We start from the raw sequence: 22,841 nt of genomic DNA on the forward strand, positions 1-22,841 counted from the left end.
GGGAGGCAAACAGTAAACAAGTAAATAATAAAATAAGTTGCTTAAGTTGTTTCAGATAGTGACAGATGATTTAAACAGGGTGGTTCTGTAGAGGGGCTAAGTTTGGGAGAAGGGATCCAGAAGAGAAGGCATCTTTGAGGAAGTAGCATATGAATTGATACCTGATGAAGTGGAACTCGCCGTGGCAGAGTATGAGGATTGGGAAGCAGAGAATTTCATTTAGAGAGGTCCCGGAGGTAGGAAGAAGCTGGTATGTTTTAGGAATTGAAAGAAGCCTGCTGTGGCTGGGACAAAATAAAGGAGAGTAGTGTTATGAGTTAATTTGAGGGGTGGGAAAAGTCAATATTGTTAGAATATTATGAGTATGAATTACTGTATTGTACTTAAAGTATATTTTTATTCAAATTTTTTATCTGTTAAGCTTTCTAGCTTTTTTTAATATCAGTGCTTCACTTTTCATAGATTCATTCTTATGGATTCATTTGAATAGATTTCATTTGTCCAATCTAATTTCGCTTAGTTTTCAATTGACTTTCATTTGTTCTCCAATTAAAGCATATTATCTGCAACTAATGATAATTTTCTATCCTCAATTTAATTACTTTAACCTATATATTTTTCCTTGTTTTATTGTACTTGCTGTACATTCCAGAAAAGGTTTTAACAAAAGTTACAGCGGCACTCATTCTTATCTTAGACTAAAAAAAAATGCCTCCTTTATTTCGCAGTATGATATTGACTTTGTTTTACATATGTATTCTTTATTAGGGCTATATTTTGCTTGTCTTAGATCATATTGTTTTTTGATCCATTATTTTATTCCATTGCAAGATTAATCTTTAAAACTGGTTTTACACATCTTAAATTTTTGCTTAAAAACAATTCAGGAGCCGCATATTATATATAGAATGAAATCAGGGTATTTGTGTTGCTCTTCTTTTACATGATCATCTCCTTCTCTGCTTGTCTTATGTCTCACCCTTCACTATTCAAATCAAATTGAACTTTTTAAAGAAAGTGCTCATTCTTTGAATTACAGTGGCATGTATCACTTCATTCTTGTTTTTTATTCATTCAGCTTTCAACTTAAATTTATTGGGTTCTGCAGTATTTGAGGCACTGTCCTTTGTCCTAGGGTATACAAGGTAAAGCATGAATTTCATTGACACTGGGATCCTAAAGTCTAATAATCAAATAAAAACTGGAATGTATAAAGGGCTTTGGAAATTCAGAATTGCAGATCATGAATTTGGTGTGAACAATTGGGTCAGGGAAAGAAAGTTTTATTATGCAGATCACCATAAATTTGTTTTTTTAAGGATAAATAAAAAAGATGCTAAGAATGGACTATGCAGACAGAAACTTCTGAGTGTGAAAGGTGAATTCCATTCTTTCAAACAAAATCTGCTCCCTCTTCATCTCAGTTTATGGAAAATGCTATGTTTGCAGTTGTTCGGACACTAAACCGTAGCATCATCTTTGAATGCTCTTTCACTCTTCATATCCAACCTGTTAGCAGTTCTTCTACCTTCAGAAAATATCCTGAATCCAACCACTTCTTACCACCTCCATTCACTAGTTCCTAAAGTCATGTCATTTCATCATTTCTCACCTTTGTTGAATTAGCTGCTTAATTGGACCCACCTTTGTTCCATTACAGCCTGTTCTCAGCAGTTGAGGCAAAATTACTCTTTTAAAAAGTAAGAGATAATGTGACCCCTGCTCAGTAACCACCAGTGGCTCCAATCCTACTCAAAGTAAAAGCCCAGGTGTCAGAATCACTCCACAAGGTCCTGAATGTTCTGTTTGACATGCTGCTCACTTGCCAACATTTTTTTTTTGATCACTGACTCATAGATTTATCTAAATTAGTGATAAGTACTTTACTTGCTTATGTTGCTCCCCCTTTTTTATTGTCATCTGCTTTACATCATTACCTCCTCTTCCCTCTGGCTTGTCCCACCCCAGCCACACTAGCCCTTTTGCTGTTCCTTACTTCGGAACTTCCTTACTGTCCTGCTTTGGAAACTTTATGCTTGTTGTTTGCTACTCTAAAACCCCCCCTATCTCCACATATTCATAGTTTTAACTGCCTGTAAGTCTTTGTTTAAAATGTCACCTCAATAAGGCTTTCAGTGATTATACTATTTTAAAAGGTAAACTCTACCCATCATCTCCTATATTCCCTTTCATTCTTTCCTGCCTTAATCCTTTCTTAACACCTTCTACCTTCTATTATATCATAAAATTTATTTATTTTATCTATTTCTTCGTAGTAGCTATACAAGTACATTTAAACTGTACGAGGGTAAAGACTTGTTTCTTTTTGTTCACTGATATATCTCTTAGCTAATGTCTAGGTAGTGGTAGAAGTTCAGTGTATTTTTTGTGCTTTGAATGGCCATCAGAGGCATAACAATATTGGGTCTACAAAAGATAATTTATAGCTGAGGATAAAATGGCTTTTGCAAGCAAGTTACAGGGCCAAAGTTGAAATGGTAAAACTATATATGGGATCTGAGTTTAGAAGGCAGTAAATGCTGGGTTGAGGAATAAAAGATTCATTTGCTAAGCAGTGGGGAATTGTCAGAGATTTCTGTGTTGGAGTCACATAATCTGAATAGTACTTTAGGAAGAGAAATCTGGTAGCAGAGGAGAATGGCTTGGAGGAGGAGAGAATTCTAGAGATTTCTAGGGAATTTCTTTCTTTTGGTAATGATGATATTGGAAGGGCGGGTAAAGTAGTAGGGTTGTGGACTCTTTAAAAAGAATATCAAAAAAGGGGACATTCTAGACTTTTAAAAATGTAAAATCTGATTTTACAGTCAAAAAACAAAACAGAAAAACACTGTAGTCTTTGACTCCATTGTACATTTTTGGGACAGATGGGAAACTAAGAAAATGACCTGGATACTAGATGACATTATAGAATTATTTTATTTTGTGCTAATGATGTGAAAAGATTACATAAAGAAAATTCATGTTTTAAAAGATGCCTTTTAAAATACTTTTGGTAGAGGAGGAATTTTCCAGAAGAAAGAGAGTCGGTATGAAATTGTAATTGATAGGATATAAAATCAGAGTTGAGAGAAGAGTCAGTTGAATCTGGGTGACTGAAAGAAAAACAGTGCTTGCTATTGGGAAAAGTGGGAATATCAAAAGGAACAGTTAAAAGGTGGGAAGGAGAAATAATGGCATTTTCTCTTTATTTTCTTTTTTTTAGTCATGATTTAGAGGATTCATATGTTTTTGTATTTGTTGGTCTTAATAGTTCTGAAGCTTCCTGAGTGCAGTAACTTAATCATCATATGTTTTTGTGTTCTTAGCTATCACATGAGTAGTTCTGTAGATGTTTACTCAGTAGTCAAATGATTCCAGTTTGTCTCCTAACTTGCTCTTATAGGGTATGCCTAAAATTATTTCATTTATGGTCACCTTGCATGGTATCTGTGCCTTATACCAATATAAGTTGAATTTAAAGAGTACAGATGTCTCAATTAGCAATAGCCTTGCTATTTTTATTTCTTTCTAATTTTAAAATGATTTTCAGATTTAACTAGGTAAGTTTAGATCTGGATTATGACATTAACATTTCCTTCTGAGATGTATGTAGGGTGTATTTATCTATGGAATATCTTCAAGATCATACTGTTCTATCTTTTTGGAGAGGGTTGGAGAAGTGTAGGAACAGGGGTTGCTTTCAGCTCTTGTTGACATCATTCATCTTTAATAACTAATTTCTTTAGTCTCAGACTCTGCGCTAAAAAGGTCTTTTAATACAGATTTCTTAATTGCTTCTCCAGTTTCAGGAATTGCTTTATCAGAGGATAGCAAAAGTTGCTTTGTTGTTGTTTGCAGAGATAAAGGAGTTAATTGAAGAAGAATTTAGAAGTTCAGTGGAAAAAATCTCAACCTGTGATGAGTTCTTTATCTGTTTGTCCTGATATGACTACTTTATTTTGTTAAAGTTCTCTGACTTTCCAAAAGCAAGACAAACCTATCAAGGATTGTGTTCTATATGGCACAAAGTTTTGTTTTTTTCTCTTTTTTTTTTTTTTTGGTTTGTTTTGTTTTTCGTTTTTGTTTTTGTTTTTGTAATTACCTTGTTTTTAGTTAGTATGCTTTTTTTTCCCTCGCCTAAGTATATATTATTGATATATTTGAATATATATATATATAGATATAGATTAATATTATTGACTAAAAGTTTGGACGGGCATTCTTAATGGATAAAACCTGACGCCTGTTTTGTACTATTTTTCGCCCCTTCCAGCTTCAGCAGTTAATACAAACTTTACAGTTACAACAGCAGAAGCCCCAGCCTTCCATTCTGCAGGCCCTGGATGCTGGTCTTGTTGTGCAGTTGCAGGCTCTCACGGCACAACTTACTGCTGCAGCTGCAGCAGCTAACACCCTTACTCCTCTAGAACAGGGAGTCTCTTTTAACAAGGTAGAAATTAAGCTATCAACTCTGTTTTATATGAAGTATTAATTTTATATATACTCTTATGTGAATTCTTACTCTATTAATCACATTTACCGTAGAACTGTTGTAATACCCACCTATTATATAAAATTCTAAATTTTGGGAAAAGGTTCAAACTTCTGAAAGAAGTGAAATATTTTATAATTCCGCTTGACGCATTTAAAATATTTTATTTGGACTAAGGAAATGCTCAGCCAAATTGCATATTCTCCAATTAGGCAAATGATTATTTCCTGAACTTTATAATTTCTTTTATGGATGTTATAAATACATTGATTATGGTGTTCTATAATTTTAACTTGTCAGAATTGCTCAACATATAAAAGTTTAAAGAAAAACTTCTCTACAAGTTGCTGCTGTACACTCTAGTATTATGATAAATTGAGGCCTGGCTATAAAGATTATTGGTATTTAATTTTTGTATAATTTATTGCATGATGGCCTAAGTAACCTTGTTTAATTATGGTAATGCTGTAATATTTTTTGAAAGTGTTATTTATATTTTCTTATTTCTGCTACTCTTATTTTCATAAGAAAATAAACATTGTCTTACTGGATTATTTTGACTTTTGACCAGCAGCTTCCAAGTCTAATTTGTAAGTTAGCCTGACTCTAGATAGCTAGACCACATAAAAAGACTTTAGATTAAGTATTCAGAAGATAGTATAGATTCAAAGAAGAGATTTGTACTATAATCCATGGATTATAGTCCCAGATGTTTTTTAACAAACTGTATTACCATGGACAGACCATGAGGTTATTTTATTTTAATCTATTGTCTTTTTTTTTTGTAAGTTAGAGTATTAGTGTTAATCCTACTTATATCATGATTTGTTGTGTTAGATAAGGTAATAAATGCCAGAGTGCTTTAAAAAAAAGTAAAGATCCACTGAAATAAAATGATTTATTATAGTATAATATAAAATGATATAAAGCATTTACAAATGATAAAAATAAATTAACGGGACTTCATTGACATTCAGAATCGTATTTGTAATTTACATTGTGCGAAGAGCTTTTTTTTAATTTGCGATCTTATTTTTTTCTCCTTAGAAGTTGATGGATAGGTTTGATTTTGGAGAAGATTCTGAGCATAGTGAAGACCCGAAGAAGGAAATTCCAGCTCCTCAACTGTAAGAATTTTGTTTTTCTTTATAATCTTTAATTTTTTTCTGTCATTTTTGTAAGCACTGGGTGGGACTTTGCTACCTGAATTGCTAAGTTTCGTTTGAATAAATTATAAGTCATTATTTCAGGCTGCTGACAACTGACTTCACAGGAAGAAGTGAGAGTTGCTCTCTCCTTGCCTTTTCTATTATTTTGACTCTTCCTTAAATCTTTACCAATAGTTGGGATGTATCACAGGTCCCTGTGGGAAAACTAAGTGTTGATGAACTTAGTTGTGATATTTACTGTATCTCTATCAGGCTTTTAATTTACATAACTCAATTATAAGAACGTTTGAAAGACTAGGAAAAAAGCTTGCTGTTAGTACCAAGGGCCACTTCCAGGAAGTATATCTGGGAGCACACTGTACTAATCAGAAGTGGGGATTGAGGTTGTAGGGGTATTTGTTTATTTATAGAAATGGATTGTGTGGGGTTTTTAGAGTGGTGATTTAAAAACAAAAATCAATTCTGTAGAGCCCCAGGTTCTATAGACTACACGAGAGGACTGGGGGTGGGGGTGATAAGGAAGAGAGAGAGAGGAGACTGGATGGGGGAAGGCCTCTGGGACTCTTGTTTCAAACAGACGTTCTTAGTTTTAGATATTGGGGTACGATATCTTGATAAAAAGATTATAGTTGACAAAATTAGAAGCTATTATTTTAGTTTATGGATTATAAAGTTAGAAGAAAATCTTGAAATCATTTAGAGTGATCTCCTTGAACAGTCCTGAAGGAGCTTTTATTCAGAAGATAATATCTTTTATTGCCTTCTATGACAAGAAGCTAAATAATTGTGATTATTGGACATTCTTTTGTTGAACTAAATCCTGTTCCCTTTATTTTCTACACACTGGTCCAAGTTTTGCTTTCTGAAGCAAGGAAACAAATTTTCTCCATTGAGACTAGCCTTTCAATATTTGAAGATAGGTATCGTTCTTCCCCTTAGGTTTATTTGCTCCAGATGAAGTACACTTTTCCCCAACCATTTCAAGACTTCTCACCATCCTGATTGCCTCTTTTGGGATGCCCTCTTTTTTTGTTCATGTCTTACCTTGTGGCACCCAGAATTCCAGGTGTATTACAGGTGTGAATTTTCCAGAGTATAGTTAAATTATTATTTTCTTTTATCTAAACACTGTCTGTTGCTGTTTACGTACCTAATGTGTATGATTTTCTTAAGAAGTCATGGTCAGACTTATACAAAGTCTGTGGACAGTTAAAATTGTAGAGTTCACATGTACTGATTGATAGACCATTTTGCCCACTATATTATATAGAAAGACTTAAAGTGACAATAGTTAAATACTTTTAGCTGTTTTTGTATTTTATTGACATTTTTTAAAAATGCTGTAATGAATAAATACTAATTTATATGTATTAATAGCATATGATATTAACATTAGATCTTTAACTGAGCCTCTCTAACATGTTAGCCATCTGTTGGAACACTGCTGGAGAGTGTATTTCTATTTTAATGCATTAATATTTTGAAGTAATCCATCCTGGGTGTTAATATTTCAAAAGCAGACATTATAATTTAGTGCATGTTTAATTGGATTACCAATTTTTGAGTACTCAGTTATTTTCATATTATCTTCTTTAGATTTTTTCCCCACATATTTTCTATACTCTGCTTCATTATCAAAAGAAATTCAAGTCAGTTTATAAAATACAGTATAACAATATAAGAATAAAAGTGGGGAGATATAAATAATATAAGGTTATACCAGGACTGGTTAATCGAAATGCAAGTCATAAAGTACACAGACTACCTAAAGGTGTAGACTACAAAGTTGGTTCCAGGTTTCTTAGCAACCAGCACCAGAAGTAAATAAAATGGTTAAATGACTTATGGCTTCTATATGATTAAAACAAAGCTGCTGTCTAAAAGAAACACAAGTATTCCTGATATTTGTAATCTAAATTTGTTCCTTGGGTCCTCGTGTAGAAGATGATGTGTAATATGTTAAATATCATCCTTAAAAATATTCCTACAGTAATTATTATAATGAGTTTTATAGGGCCGTTTCTTCCGTGTTTTTTTTTTTTTCATTTTAAAAACAGTAAACTGTTTTCCTCTGTTTTTCTTTTAGTCCTCATGTTTCAGAATCTGTGAACAATTCCATTTTCCATCAGATAGCAGAACAACTACAGCAGCAAAACCTTGAACACCTGCGACAGCAGCTCCTGGAACACCAGCCGCCTCAGAAGGTTTCTATCCCCATCTTGTGGTCTCTAGAGTTAATGCTTCCTGTGTCTGTAAATTGGCTTTTTTCTCTCGGTAGAATATCGTCTTAGCGTTTTTATCAGCCACTTTATTTCCTTTGTAATGTATAGTGATATTTCTCCAACTCTTACCGGGAAAATCAGTCTTTTCAGAACCTTTACAGTTTTTTCTGTAACCAGAAATTGTCTGGTAACTTATGAATCCATTGAAAGAATTGTCGAAATTTATTTCACATAATGGAAATGGAGAACCGAAGATGGAGGTGGTGTTTCAGAGTTACTACTTAACACTTCATGTGCCTTCCTCCCTATTAGTTCTCTATCAAGCAAGATAATGATTTTGGTATTGATGATGCTAATGGTGAAAAGATAGCTTGCTACCTTAAGTTATACTACTATCATGTGGCAGGAACTTTGTCACGATATAGACACATTGCATATGATCATCTTGAGGCATAGGCATTACGTTTCCCATTTTATACCAAAGGAGTTTAAAGGTTTGTGCGGTTAAATGAATAATGCAAAAGTACACTACTAATACCATATATCACCATTCTTTTCTTTCTTTTTTTTTTTTTTTTTAAAGATTTATTTATTTACTTCTCCCCCATCCCTACCCCGGTTGTCTGTTCTCTGTTTCTATTTGCTGCGTCTTTTGTCCGCTTCTGTTGTTGTCAGCAGCACGGGAATCTGTGTTTCTTTTTGTTGCCTCATCTTGTGTCTCTTTTCTGTGTGTGCGGCACCGTTCCTGGGCAGCTCTCCTTACAGGGCACACCCCTTTTGCGTGGGGCTCCCGTACGTGGGGGACACCCCTGCATGGCACAGCACTCCTTGCGCGCATCAGCACTGCACATGGGCCAGCTCCACATGGGTCAAGGAGGCCCGGGGTTTGAACTGCAGACCTCCCATGTGGTAGACGGACGCCCTAACCACTGGGCCAAGTCCGCCGCCTATATCACCATTCTTAAGACAAACCCCTATTTTATGAATAAGTAAGACTTACTAAATACTTCCAATTCAAGGATAATAGGTCATTGATTTGTAAGAATCTTAACATATTTCAGGGATGAAATGTGAAAAAATATTGCACCTTAGAATCATTAAAGTACGGTAAATTGCAGAGCTAAGATTAACTCTGTTATGTATCCTGTTTCTGCCCTATATGAGAAATAGTTATGTATGTAAACTGTTGAAAATAAGAATATTAGGAGACTCCCTTACTCCCAGACTTCTTCCAAACTTTCAGAATTTTGGGACACCAATAAATTTTTTAACACAGTATCGTAAACAATTGTTACATATGAGCAATACATAGTTAGGCAAATGATATATAAGAAGATGAACAGAAAAGGTTCCTGCTCAGGTACCTCTGTTGTATTGGAACACCTATTCCTGTATGAACATAAGGCAGAATTTTTTTCATTTCCGTAATAGAGGTTCAATTAAGTATGGAAGATGGAGCAGTTACTTTAGACTGAAGTGTCTGATAGCAAACGTAGGCACTGCTGAGGTTTGAACTTGACCTTTTAATGCAAGCAGTAAATGTATAAAATAGGTATTAAATGACATTTGCTGTCCTGGAACTTGTGCCTGTAATTATGGGAGTGTACTCCCATACTTTGTTTTGAAGAAATAATTCTGATAGAAAGGGCCAGGGTAGGGACAGCATTTTATGTCAGGCAAAAATACTTGCCTGAGAATCTGGCAGTTTGAAGATAGAGCACAATGAAAAATATTTGGATGTTGTTTAAAGTAAAACAAGTTGTAACTCAAAGAAAAGAAACAGGTTGTCAGTGATATAATAGTACAAATCACAGAGTTGTTACAGAGACCAAGATTGTTGTACTGTTGGAGGAGATGATGCAAATAACAGATTTCTTCAACTATAAATGTAACATTTCGAATTGCCATAGTTACAGTTTCATTTCAGAAAATGTAACCAAAGCAGTAATATAACCAAAGCAGTAAAATCTGAGGTACTCTTAATCAGCTTCTAATTAACACCAAGTTGTTGAAGGGAAAGTTAATAGAAACTTGAGAGAGTGATTCTGTCTTGAGAATCTTATCTATCAGAAAAGAACTCTGGGCTTGGTCAATTATTCTGTACATTAGTTCCAAAATTTCTAAGCACAAAGTAACTACTAAGAACCTTTTGAAAGGATTAGAAATTCTTTAAAACTTCATTTGTTCACAAAAGAGTTTGATGAAGGAATTAGGGAGGAGTGGTGAAGAAAAAAAGCTATCCTTTTCTAATGCATAAAGGTGGATAGTGATTAACACCTATGACATTTAAACTTGGAAAGTATAACAATAGGGTAACAAATTAATAGTCTTGAAATTGGGTCTGCCAAGTCAATCTCAAGTGTATTGAAGAAAGATATGTACTGAAAAATTAAGTTGTTTTTTTTTTTCTTTCTTTTGAACAGCAAGCTGAATACAACTACCAACAAGTTATTTGTAGTGTCTTAAGTAAAAGAATAGGCCACTCATGCAGCTCTGGCCATGCCTAGAGTACCTGGGAAAGTCGACGCTCTCTAATAATAGAGAACTGTTGAAAAGTGGGAGCACTTTGAGAGAATGACCAGAATTGTGAGGGCACTAGAAATACAGGGGGATGATTTCTTCTGCCTTGAGTTAATTGGAGTTTATGATTTTGGTAATTGCTACATCAAAATAATCAAAAAGCTGTCAGGAGAGCTAAAGCTTAAGTGGATGTTGATGGTGAAAACACTACTTTTAATATGTGGTGGATGTGCAGCTATGTGATCATACCAAATACCATTGATTGTATACTTTGGATGAATTTTATGCTTTATTAATATGTATAAATAAAATTGATTTGTTAAGGGGGAAAAAGACTACTTTTGGGAAGCAGATGTAGTTTTAAGTGGTTGAGTGCCTTCTTCCCATATACGAGGTTCTTGGTTCAGTCCCTGGTGCCTCCTTCCAAAAAAATCACTTTTTAAAGGAATGTTAAGAATAAAAACATTAAAGAAGATCTGGTTTCTTGTTGAAGAAATGTCAGTGTGATATGAGTACTATACTGCTTCTGAAATTTTTTATATGGGAATATATAGTAGAAAGAATAGGTTTGAACATGAAGAAGTCTCTCATGGGTCATCTATTAAGAAAGTTGTTGCTGTGGCTGAGTGTATAGTCTCAAATACATTATAGTTCAGTATATTGAGGTTGTAGGGTTATTAGACTCAAAAACCAGGATAATGTTATAGGCATAGCATATGTGAGTTTCAGTAAGCCACGTGATAGTCTTTCTTGTCATGTACCCAGAAGAAAAATAAGGAAAGTGGATTTGTAATTCATCAAATGTAACACTTTATGAGCGTTAATGCCAACCTTGGAAGATGTCTTTGCCAGTTCCTATTTTTCTTCCCCCTTTTCTGCCCCCCCCCCCTTTTTTTTGATGCTTTACATGAAGACATCATTGAGAAAACTATGAATAGAGTAGCTACATATACTAGTGTGTCAGGGAGAATATTCATTTACCTCCAGGGCTCAATAAACCCTTTTTATCTTTTTAAAGTCATTCATAATTTATAGAAATGGGACTAAAAAGAGAAAAAACTAAATTTACTAGGAATTTTAATAGAATTTAAATGTAACAAACATTTCTGTGTGATTAAATTTTGGTGTGCGAACTCCAAATGCAAGTGCTACTCAGGTCATCATTCAGATGGCACCTGTCCTCTACCAAAACAGCGCAATCCAGGGTATTGGTGCAAAATACTGTCATGAATTCCTTCCTGTTGGATGACTAATTGCATGAGTACTGTATTTCCCTTTTGTGCTTAGAAATGTATTTTTCATTTATCAGGTCTTGAGTCTGAGTGAATCTTTCTAAGAAACAGTCATCTGAAAACTCCACAGTTATGTGATCACTTTCACCATGATCACTAATGCCTACTGTGCTGCTGTTGGTTTCTTTGCATTCACCATCTTATTTGTCTAATCTTTCAGTTTTCTTCTCTTTGGCATTTTGGGCAGAAAATGAAAAATCTGAATAGTCAACCTTATTTAAGAAATCTAAAAGCAGACTACAGAGGTGGCATCTTCAGTCTTCTTTATGCAATCTTGAAGTATAATGAAGCATTTTTTTTTTAACTAATGAGAATATTTTTTTAAAGATTTATTTATTTCTCTTCCCTTCCCATTCCCCCCATTGTCTGCTCTCTCTGTTTTCTTCTGTGTCTGCTTGTATTCTCTCATTAGGCAGCTCCGGGAACCGATGACCTTCCAGAGTGGGAGAGAGGCAGTTACTCACTTGCGCCACCTCAGCTTCCCTGTTCTACTAGGTCTTCTTATTTTCTCTCCTCTGTGTCTCTTGTTGCATCATCTTGCTGCACCAGTTCTCCGCGTTGGCTAGCACTCCTGCACAGGGCCGCATTCCTGCATGGGCAGCACTCCACATGGGCTAGCTCACCACATGGGCCAGCTCGCCCTCACCAAGAGGCTCTGAGCATCAAACCCTGGACCTCCCATATGGTAGATGGGAGCCCAGTTGGTTGAGCCACACCCGTTTCCCAAAACTAATAAGAATTTAATACTTCCAAAAACCTTCATCAGGTTACAAAAGGCAGTAGCATTTCTGTGCATCAAGCATGTAAACTTAGAAAATGTCATTTAAAAAAAGGTAGCATTTACAATTATGCAGAACTATAAGATACCAAAGAATAAATCTAGCAAAAGATGTGCAAGACACTTATAGATATTACTGGGAAGCATACAACAAGAAAAATAGTTGGAGAAATGTTCCATGTTTGTGATAAGAATATTCAGTATTGTAACGTTAGCAATTTCCCTCCAAATTAATCTGTAAATTCGTTTGCAGTTCCAATAAAAAATCGTTAAAGGTTTTTTTCACATGACTTGACAAGTTGATCTTAAAATCCGTATGGAAGAGTAAAATGCCTCAGATAGCTAAGACTATTTGAAGAATAATGACAAGGAACTTGTGCTCCAAGATAGCAAGAGTTAGAATAAAACTATAGTGATTAAGACAGTAGAATGTTGGCGCAGAAATAAATAGCTCAGAAATCACCAATCTTCAAAAATCACCGATCTATCTAATCTATCAAATTAGATTTATGACAGTTGTAGCATTACAAATCAGGGGGGAAAGGTTAGATTATTAAGTGACATTAGGCCATTTGGGTTTCCATTTCTTTGAATTTCCTCTTCCTCTTCATGTCTGTGCCCAGATAAAGCAATACTTTTGACTGAATGGTAGTGTATTTCACTATTGAATCATCAGTCTCGGCAATTCCTTCTTTATTATTTTAGTCTTTTGGGGGGCTGGGTGTTGTTGGGAATGATGAATAATAGTAAAATAATTCTAGGATGATGAAATAGAAGATTGGTTCTAGATATCAGAAAATGAAACCTCTAAGAGCCCATGGCACATCTTAGATTTATTAAAGGGTCCAGTGGATCTAATGCTAATTGCAATATAGAAAAAGTTATAATTGAGTTTTTAAAGTAAACTTTTACTTTTTTTTCCTTTATATGTCCTATAAGAAAGAATCAAAGTCATGAAATAGCAATACTTTCAAATAGGTAAATAACTACTTACAAAAGAAATTCTAATGATTTTGATGGTTATTTTCATGCTTATGCCAAGAGTTAATCCATCAATAGACAATTATGTGAAAGGCGAATTGGGGTGAGGTAGATGTGGGCCTCAGGATGAATTATGAAGTAAGAAAAGATGGGAAGAATAGAGGAGTGCAGACATACCTCGTTTTATCGTGTTTTGCTTTATTGCACTTCACAGATACTGTATTTGCTTTGTTTTTAACAAATCAAAGGTATGTGGTAATGCAAGTATGAATGCCATTTTTTACAGTAGCTACAGACACTTTGTGTCACTGTCATATTTGAGTTAAGGTGTTTACATTGTCTTTATTTAGATATAATGCTGTTGCATACTCAGTAGACTACAGAATAGTATAAGCATAACTTTTATATGCACTGGGAAATCAGAAAATTAGTGTGATTCACTCTTTTGCAGTGATCAGGTACTGAACCTGTGATATGCCTGTCCTGAATTAGAACGAGATAATAAGATTTAGGATGAGGCTGAACATTAGCTTGCTGTGTTGCTATGAATTCTACTGTTACTGTTTCACTTTAAAGGCTTAAGTCAGGGTTAGGATTAAAACGTGTTTGATTTGTTTTGGAAGACAGGGTATTTACAAATTTTGTGTTCAGTATTGTGGCATAGAACAGACATTTAATAGCGAAGAGACTGCTGCTTGTTCCAATCCTAACTTTAGCTTTAATTTACTTATAAATCTTGAATGTATTTCTTGTCCTTGGGGAATGTGTGTGTTTCCCTTCTATAAATTAAGTCATGTGAAAATGTTCTTTTTTGGCTCTTAATTTTTATGCTGTTTACTTTTTTTCCAGTTTAAATATCAGAGTTAGTAAATATTTTTGTAACTCCTTTGTAAACAAATCACTATCCTGGTTAATTGGTGCTATTGAAGCATGAAGGAAATCTTAATCTTGCTTTTTAAGTTGTTTCATTTTAAAGATACATAAAACATTTCATTTTAATATATATTCAGTGATATTGTTAACAGAAAAGTACTGAGCATGCACAGAGTAGCAACTGTATACTATCGTGTCAGTATTCTCATAGAGAATAAAGTGAACGAAAAATAGATTTCACACTGTTGCCAGGATAAGGTCACTTATGAAAAAGGACATTTTTAATTGGAAAAAAAAAAACAACCAAAAACCTATTTTGAAATATCTAGGCTCTTAGTTTTAAAAAAATCATGCCATCATAATGTACTAATGATTTAAATTTAGTGCTTCCTAAAACAAGCTAACTTGTGAAATAACTTTTTGGGGATTATTTTGACACATTTATCCTATTGTTGAGTGTCTTTGAAAATCCTTGAATGAACTGTTAAAAAAAAACTTACTGAAATTCTTGAGTGTTGCAACTGAAGCAAAGTAAACAGCCTATCTGTTCTGTTTCTTTCCTTTAGATAGGTGAGGATGACGACTACCTAAAGGGCTCTAGGAATAGCGCTTCTGTAATCCTATCTTAATATCCTGTTCGGTGATTACCACAATAATTTAAAATACAAGTTAACTGATCACTATTACACCCTAGTGTTCTCTTGTTTAATACTGTGGAAGTTCTTAAACCTAACAAGAACTCTTCGAAATTTTCTTAAACTAGTGCCATTTATATATATGTCCTTCTGTTCTTTTGTTGTAGTCTGATTTATTAGCAGTGTTAAAATGCAGGTGGACACTTATCATTCCTTTTTTTTTATTATTTAAAAAATTTTAATAAAGTCTATCCTTCAGGGAACGGACGTGACTCAAGCAGTTGAATACCCTCCTCCCACATGGGAGGTCCTGGGTTTGGTTCCCAGTCCCTCCTGAAAAAACAACAACATGCAAAATGAATGATAAAATCAATGCAGGGAAGCCACTGAGCACTGGCTTCCCACAAATGAGGTCCTGGTTTCAATCCCCTGCCCCCGGTACCTCAAAAAAAAAGTCTATACTTCATACATGAACATGCATAAGCAATAAACAGTAAGTGTATAGTAAAAGTTGTGAACTTAGAGAGTAAATGTGTGTAACAGGGCTCCCATACCTCATCCCACCATGTAACAAATAATGAAAGAGCATTGTCAAAATATTACTATTTGGTGTATTTCCCCCCAACCCATCCGATTATTTTATTTTTGTTCTTCAACTGTACGGTTTATCTCAAGTATACAATCAGTTGCATTTGGTGTAATCACTTCAGTCAGTACTAGAGTATTTTTTTTTTTTAATTTCTCTCCTCTTCCCCCACTCCAGTTATCTGTTCTGTGTGTCCATTTGCTCTGTGTTCTTCTGAGTCTGCTTCTGTTGTATTGTCAGCAGCACCAGGAAATCTGTCTATCCTTGTTGCATCATCTTGCTGCGTCAGCTCTCCATGTGTGCAGCTGCCACTCCTGGGCACACTGAACTTTCTTTGGCACTGGGCAGCTCTGCTTACGGGGTGCACTCCTTGTGTGTGGGACTCCCCTACTCAGGGGACACCCCTGCGTGGCACAGCACTCCTTGTGTGCATCAGCACTGCACACAGGCCAGCTCTACACAGGTCAAGGAGGCCATGGGTTTGAACCGTGGCCCTCCTATGTGGTAGACGCACGCCCTATCTGTTGGGCCAAGTCCACTTCCCTGGAATGTTTTCATTACGCAAAAAAAAAAAATCAGACCACTATCACACCCATATGTTAGCACTGCGATTACAAATCCTAGGATGTGCTTTCACCATTTCTGTTCATTTACAAACAGCTTTTTACCAACTCTATACATATTACTCCTCAGCTTTCCATTGTCTATTTATATTGTGTTCTTGTGTCTTACAATCTTGCTCATTATATTTACTTGATAATCGCAAAATCTTACAATACTTGTCCTGTTGTGCCTGGCTGGCTTCAGTCAACGTAATGCCCTCCAGGTTCATCCAAGTTGTCATATGCTTCACAACTACCTTTCTTCTTACAGCTGAGTAATATTCCATCTTGTGTGTATACCACAGTTTGTTTATCCATTCATCAGTTGATGGACGCCTGAGTTGTTTCCAGCTTTTGGCAGTCGTGAATATTGTTGCTATGAATATTGGTGTGTAGATGTCTGTGGCACTGCTGGAATATACCTTGTATTTGTGTTGCTGGGTCATGTGGCAGATCTATATCCAGCTTCCTTAGGAAACACCAAACAGACTTCCACGGTGGCCATACCATTCATTCTACATTCCCACCAACAGAGTATAAGCATTCCTATATGTCCACCTGCTCTCTAGCAGTTGTAGGTTTCTATTTTGTTAATAGTGGCCATTCTATTAGGTGTGAAATGATATTTCATTGTAGCTTTTGATTTGGTTCGCATTTCCCTAATAGTGATGTTGAACATTTTTCGTGTTTGCCATTTGTATTTCTTCTTTACAAAAATGCCTGTTCAGGTCTTCTGTCTGTTTTTTAATTGAGTAATTTTTCTTTTTATTGTTGAGTTCTAGGATCTCATTATAGATCATGGATATACAGTGTTGTCAGATATGTGCTTCTCAAATTAACATTTTCTCCCATTGAGTAGGCTGCCTTTTTACCCTCTTCATAAAGTCCTTTAATGTGCAGAAGTGTTTACTTTTGAGGAGGTACTATTTATTAATATTTTTTCTTTGGTTGCAAGGTTTAAGAGACCTTCCCCCCTCAATTCCCCTGTCAAGGGAGCCGATATGGCTCAAAGGGTTGATCACCTGCTTCTCATATGGGAGGTCCCCAGTGCCTCCTAAAAACAAAAATGGAAAAAACCAACTTGGGAGCCGGTGTGGCTCAGTGTTGAGTGACAGCCTCACACATATGAGGTCCTGGGTTCCATTCCGGGCCCCAGTGCCACAGGAAAAAAAAAAAGAGATCCACTACAAAGTCTTGTAGATGTTTCCCTACAATATCTTACAGTTTTATGGTCCTGGCTTTCATGTTTAGGTCTTGGATCCATTTTGAGTTGATTCTTTCATAGGGCGTGAGATAGGGGTCCTCTTTCTTTCTCTTGGTATGGATATCCTGTTGTCCCAGCACCATTTGTTGAAAAGACTGTTTGGTCCCAGAGAAGTGGATTTGGTACCATAGACCCTGATCTTAGTGAATGCTTTCAACCTCTCCCCACTTAACACCTTGTTGACTGTGGGATTAAATATATGCCCCATATTATGTTGAGGAACTTTCCTTCTATACCTGTCCTTTAAAGTGTTTTTATCAAGAAAGGATGCTGTATTTTGTCGAATGCCTTTTCTCCATCCATTGACATGAATGTGTTTTTTTCCTTTGATTTAATATTTGTGGTATATTACATTAATTGATTTTCTTACATTGAACCAGCCTTGCATACCAGGAATAAAACCCACTTGGTTGTGATGTATAATTCTTTTGCTAGGTTGTTGTATTCAATTTGCAAGTATTTTATGGAGAATTTTTGCATCTTTGTTTATTAGAGAGATTGGTCTGTAATTTTGTTTCTTGTAGTATCTTTATCTGACTTTGGTACTAGGGTGATGTTGGCTTCATAAAATTTGTTGGGTAATTTTCCCTCTTTTTCAATTTTTTGGAAGCATTTAAACAGGATTGGTATTAATTCTTCTTGAAGTGCTTGGTAGAATTCACCTGTGAAGTCACCTGGTCTTGGACTTTCCTTTGTTGGAAGATTTTGATGACTGATTCAGTTTCTTGTGATTGATTTGTTGAGTTGTGTTTCTTCTAGTGTAAGTATAGGTTGTTTCTGCATTTTTATGAATTTGTCCATTTCATCTTGGTGCTCTCATCTGTTACTAATTTCTCATGTGATTTCTTTCTTGAACCACTGATTTTTTATGAGTATGTTGTTTAGCCTCCATATAATTGCGAATTTTCCCCTTTTCCATCTGTTATTGATTTCCAGCTTCATTCCATTATGACCAAGAAGGTGCTTTGTATAATTTCAATCTTAAACTTATTGAGAGCTCTTCTGTGGCCCAACATGTAGTCTATCCTGGAGAAAGATCTGTGAACACTTGAGAAGATTGTATAACCAGTTGATACGGGTTGTGTGTTCTGTATGTGTCTATTAGGTCCAGCTTGTTTATCATATTGTTCAAGTTCTTTGTTTCCTTCTTGATCTTTTGCCTAGTTTGATGTGAGTGGCATGTTGAAGTCTCCAACTCTTCTTGTTGAGCCGTCTATTTCTCCTTTAGTTTTGCCAGAGTTTGTCTCATGTATTTTGGGACACCCTGTTTAGTTGTATAGATACTTATGTTACTCCTTCCTGGAGGATTGTCCCTTTTATTAATACATAATGGCTTTCTGTATCTCAACACTTTCTTGCCTTTAAAGTCTGTTTTGTCTGACACCAATATAGCCACCTCTGCCCTCTTTTGGTTACTATTTGTGTGAAATATCTGTTTTTCCAAACTTTTACTTTCAGTCTGTTGATATCTTTGTGTTTAAGGCAGGGGTTCTTCACCTTTTTTGTTCCACGGACCCCTTTGCCAGTCAGGTGGAAACCACGGACCCCTTACTAAGTCTATACTATACTGTGTATTGAATAAATGTATCACAACCACACCAACACGTCCTCACAAGAATAATGTTTTTTTGAATTTCAATTCAAGCTCACAGAACCCTTGTTAAGAACCCCTGGTACAGGTGAGCCTCCTGCAGACAGCATACAATGGGTCATGTTTTTGTATCCATTCTGTCAGCCTATGTCTTTTGATTGGGGATTTAATCTATTCACATTCAATGTTATTTACTGTAGAGGCATTACTTCATCCATTTTATTCTTTGACTTTCATATGTTGTATCTGTTCTTGTCTGTCTTTTACCCTTTGGTTACCTTTCTGATAGTCTTCACTTTTTTTTTTTTTTTAAGATTAATTTTATTTATGGCCCCCCCCCACCCAAGTTTTCCGCTCTCTGTGTCCATATGCTGTGTGTTCTTCTGTGTCCGCTTGTATTGTTGGCAGCACCGAGACTCTGTCTCTTTTTTTGTTGCATCATCTTGCTTCATCAGCTCTATGCCACTCCTGGGCAGGCTGCACCTTTTTCACGCGGGGCAGCTGTCCTTGTGGGGTGCAATCCTTGCACATGGGGCTCCCCTACGCAGGGGATACCCCTGCGTGGCACGGCACTCCTGGCACCCATCAGCACTGCGTGTGGGCCAGCTTACCACACAGGTTAGGAGGCCCTGAGTTTGAACCCTGGATTTCCCGTGTGGTAGGCGGATGCTCTATCAGTTGAGCCAAACTGCTTCCCAGTCTTTACTTCTGTACTCTCCTCCAAGCCTCTCTCTCTCGTCTTGTCTTGCCTGGCTGCAAAACTCCCTTTAGTGTTTCCTGCAGAGCTGGATTCTTGATTATGAAGTCTCTTGGTTTTTTGTTTATCTGTAAATGTTTAAACTCACCATCACTTTTTGAAGTACAGTTTTGCTAGATAAAGAATTCTTGGTTGGCAGTTTTTTTCTTTTAGTACCTTAATTATATCATGTACTGCCTTCTCTCCTTCATAGTTTCTAAAGAGAAATTTGCACTAAGTCTTACTGAAGGTCTCCTGTGATGTTTTGCTTCTCCCTTGCTGCTTTCAGCATTTTCTCTTTATCTTTGGCATTTGGCATTCTGAGTGTTCTGTGTCTTGGGGTAGGCCTCTTTGACTTTATTCTACTTTGGATATGCTGTGCTTCCTAGACACGTGTATTCATGGTTTTCATGAGGGCTGGGACTTTTTGGCCATTATTTCCTCATATGCCCCATCTGCCCCTTTCCCTTCTCTTCTTCCTTGGGAACTCCCATAACACGAATGTTGGCGTATTGCACACTGTCGTTCAATTCCCTGAGCCACTGCCCAATTTCAGTCTTAAACTTATTGAGAGACTGAAATTTTCTCTCTTCAGTCTTAGCTGTTCTGTCAGTCCTTTACATCACTGACTCTTTCTTCCAAGATTTCAAACCTGCTGTTGTATGCCTCTGTTTTTATATTTTTAATCTCACTTATTGTGTCTTTCATTCCCATAAGCTCTGTTATTTTTCTATTCAGAGTTTCAATTTTATTTCTTTGGCCATGTTTTCCTTCAACTCCATGATTTGATTTAGCTGATTTGTATGAATCTCATTGACTAGTTGATTCAAGTTCTTTGTCTGTCTGAAGCTTTGATTTGTTCCTTTATCTGAGTCATATCTTTCTTCTTAGTATCTCTTTAAGATTTTGCTGATGTTTTGGCATCTGGTTACAATTCTGAGTTTGCCCTAATGTTCAGTTTCTCTCTCTTGGCTAGGGATTTACTGTTAAGTAGCTGTGTATTACTACTGTTCTTTGTTTCACCTTGTCTGAGATAATTAGACTTGTCCCTGTTTAACTGCTCGAACCAAGGCTAAGGACCCTGTAATGTGGTGTAGGCCGGTTTCCAGGCCTTGAGAGACAGTGGCAGTAAAGATACCTGATTGCTTCATTTATTTATTTTCCTTTCTCTTCGTGCACTTTTCTGGCCTGCCAGCAGGTGGTGCTCTTTGGCAGACCCAAAATGCTAAAGGGCAGTGCATTCGCTGTAACCCTGACCTAGTGGGCAGTGCTAAAACTGTCCTCAGGGCTGGCCACACCTCTCAAACAAACTTCCTCAGAAGCCGTTCTGCCTTGTCGTTCTGCCTTGTCGGGCTGCACCCTCTCCCCTCCCTATTCTTCAGTAGTCAGCTCAGATTAGCAGTGAGAGTGTTTGAGAAGGCCAGTTATCTTTAGCCCCTAATGGCTCCTAGGGCAAACAGTGTCCTGGCCCTACCTGACCTAGAAGTGTGGGACCCCTCCGAAGCAACAGACCAAGTTCACTGGCCAAAATTTGCCGTAGGCTATATCCTTCTCCCATCTTGGGGGAAAGAGGACCCCTGCAAACCGTTTAGTCCACAACCACCTATCAGGAGCCCAAAGGCCCACTGCTGTTTGCTTAAAGGGTGGGCGTTGGGCACCAGGAGCTACTGCTGGAGCTTTATTCATGGGGCTTTTTTCCAGCCACCCAAGACTCTTTCCTTTACCCCTCTCTCTCTGGGTGGTGTCTCGCCTTCCCTTGGTGTTCTAAGACCCAGAGCAGTCCTCCAGTCTCTACCTGTCCCCTGGCTACATTTTCTGGGAGAGAAGAGATCTCTCTGCCTCTCTAAAGCTCAATCTTCCTGGAAGTCCCACTTATATTCCTTTTAAATATATGGAGACTGTAACTCAGAGTTCAAGTAACTGTTCACAGTCACAGAGTAATTTTTTGTTGCTCTTTTCTGTTAATTTTAATAGTTCCTAGTTTGTGCACTACCAAAAACTGTTTATTATTATTATTACTCTGTTTTATTCTTCAATATCTGTAAGATCATGTTTTAGGAGATTTTATCTGCCAAATCATATCTTTTTCATAATGATTAATTTTCTCATTTTTTAAGTTAATACTATATAGTATGTAATTACTTACCAGGCTCATACTGATTGGTATTAAGGAAGCTGTGTCACTATATCAAGTTGCTATAATTTCTAGCCTTAAAGAAAGCTGTCATTTTAAATGTTTCATAATCAGGCTCTCTTGTCTAATTTTTATTAGAATTTTTGAAATATTTTACATATCTCACAATTACTTCATAATGTTATGAATTCCTAGGGAAGGAATTTGGGGAAGTCACAAGATGAGAACTATTTTATTAGATGAGTGATTCTGATATTGGCACTTAAGCTTTGTTTTGCTTTTTAAACAAATAGCATGTGACTGCTTAGCTTTTAAGTATAAAATAGTTTATTCATTTATGGTGTTTTTTATTAATGCCAATTGCTAATTAAATTCTAGATTCGTTTCACTGTCGTATATCATTTGATATAATTTCCTTATTCATCAGTACCTTATATTTTCCACAATTAAAAAAATCTTTGAAGACCTTTTGGATCTTAACGTCCTATTCTAGTTCCACCCCTCCCCCCTCTCCCCCATTTAAGGAGGTGTTCCATGCTTTTAAGTAATATCAGGTTTATGTGAAAATGCAATTTTAGATTGATTACTTTATAAAAGATTTAACATAGGATTTCTTTAAGTAATGGGCTTCTTTTAAAAATTTTCATCTTGATGGTTAGCTGGGTAACAATTCAAGAACAAATAACAGCTGTGTTTAAGTTTTTAATTTTAATTAAATTGTTTCCTAGTATTTGCGTGTTTGTGTGCTTTCTCAATAGGCAACCCCGCAGGACAGTCAAGAAGGAACATTTGGGTCAGAGCATTCAGCGTCACCATCACAAGGGAGCAGTCAACAACATTTCCTTGAACCTGAAGCAAATTTGGATGATTCTATAGATATTCAGCAACAGGTAAAAAGGAAACAGGTCGTACAGTTCTAAAATTAAGTAGAGCAAATATTTAAAAAATATTGTATAACGGTCTTGA

At 36.1% G+C, this 22,841-nt stretch overlaps 1 protein-coding gene across 1 annotated transcript in view; it reads left to right on the forward strand.

Annotated features, from left to right (window-relative positions):
- The window catches only part of SCAF8 (SR-related CTD associated factor 8), a 182,075-nt gene that overhangs the window by 61,033 nt on the left and 98,201 nt on the right, over positions 1 to 22,841 (forward strand). Inside the window, exons 8-11 of the mRNA XM_058289735.2 lie at positions 4,274 to 4,450; positions 5,540 to 5,619; positions 7,748 to 7,865; positions 22,634 to 22,765. Of these exons, the coding sequence (XP_058145718.1) occupies positions 4,274 to 4,450; positions 5,540 to 5,619; positions 7,748 to 7,865; positions 22,634 to 22,765 (507 nt within the window). The remainder of the gene's footprint in view (positions 1 to 4,273; positions 4,451 to 5,539; positions 5,620 to 7,747; positions 7,866 to 22,633; positions 22,766 to 22,841) is intronic.

The sequence above is a fragment of the Dasypus novemcinctus genome, chromosome 28 (genome assembly GCF_030445035.2).
Source record: "Dasypus novemcinctus isolate mDasNov1 chromosome 28, mDasNov1.1.hap2, whole genome shotgun sequence".
Lineage (NCBI taxonomy): Eukaryota > Metazoa > Chordata > Mammalia > Cingulata > Dasypodidae > Dasypus > Dasypus novemcinctus.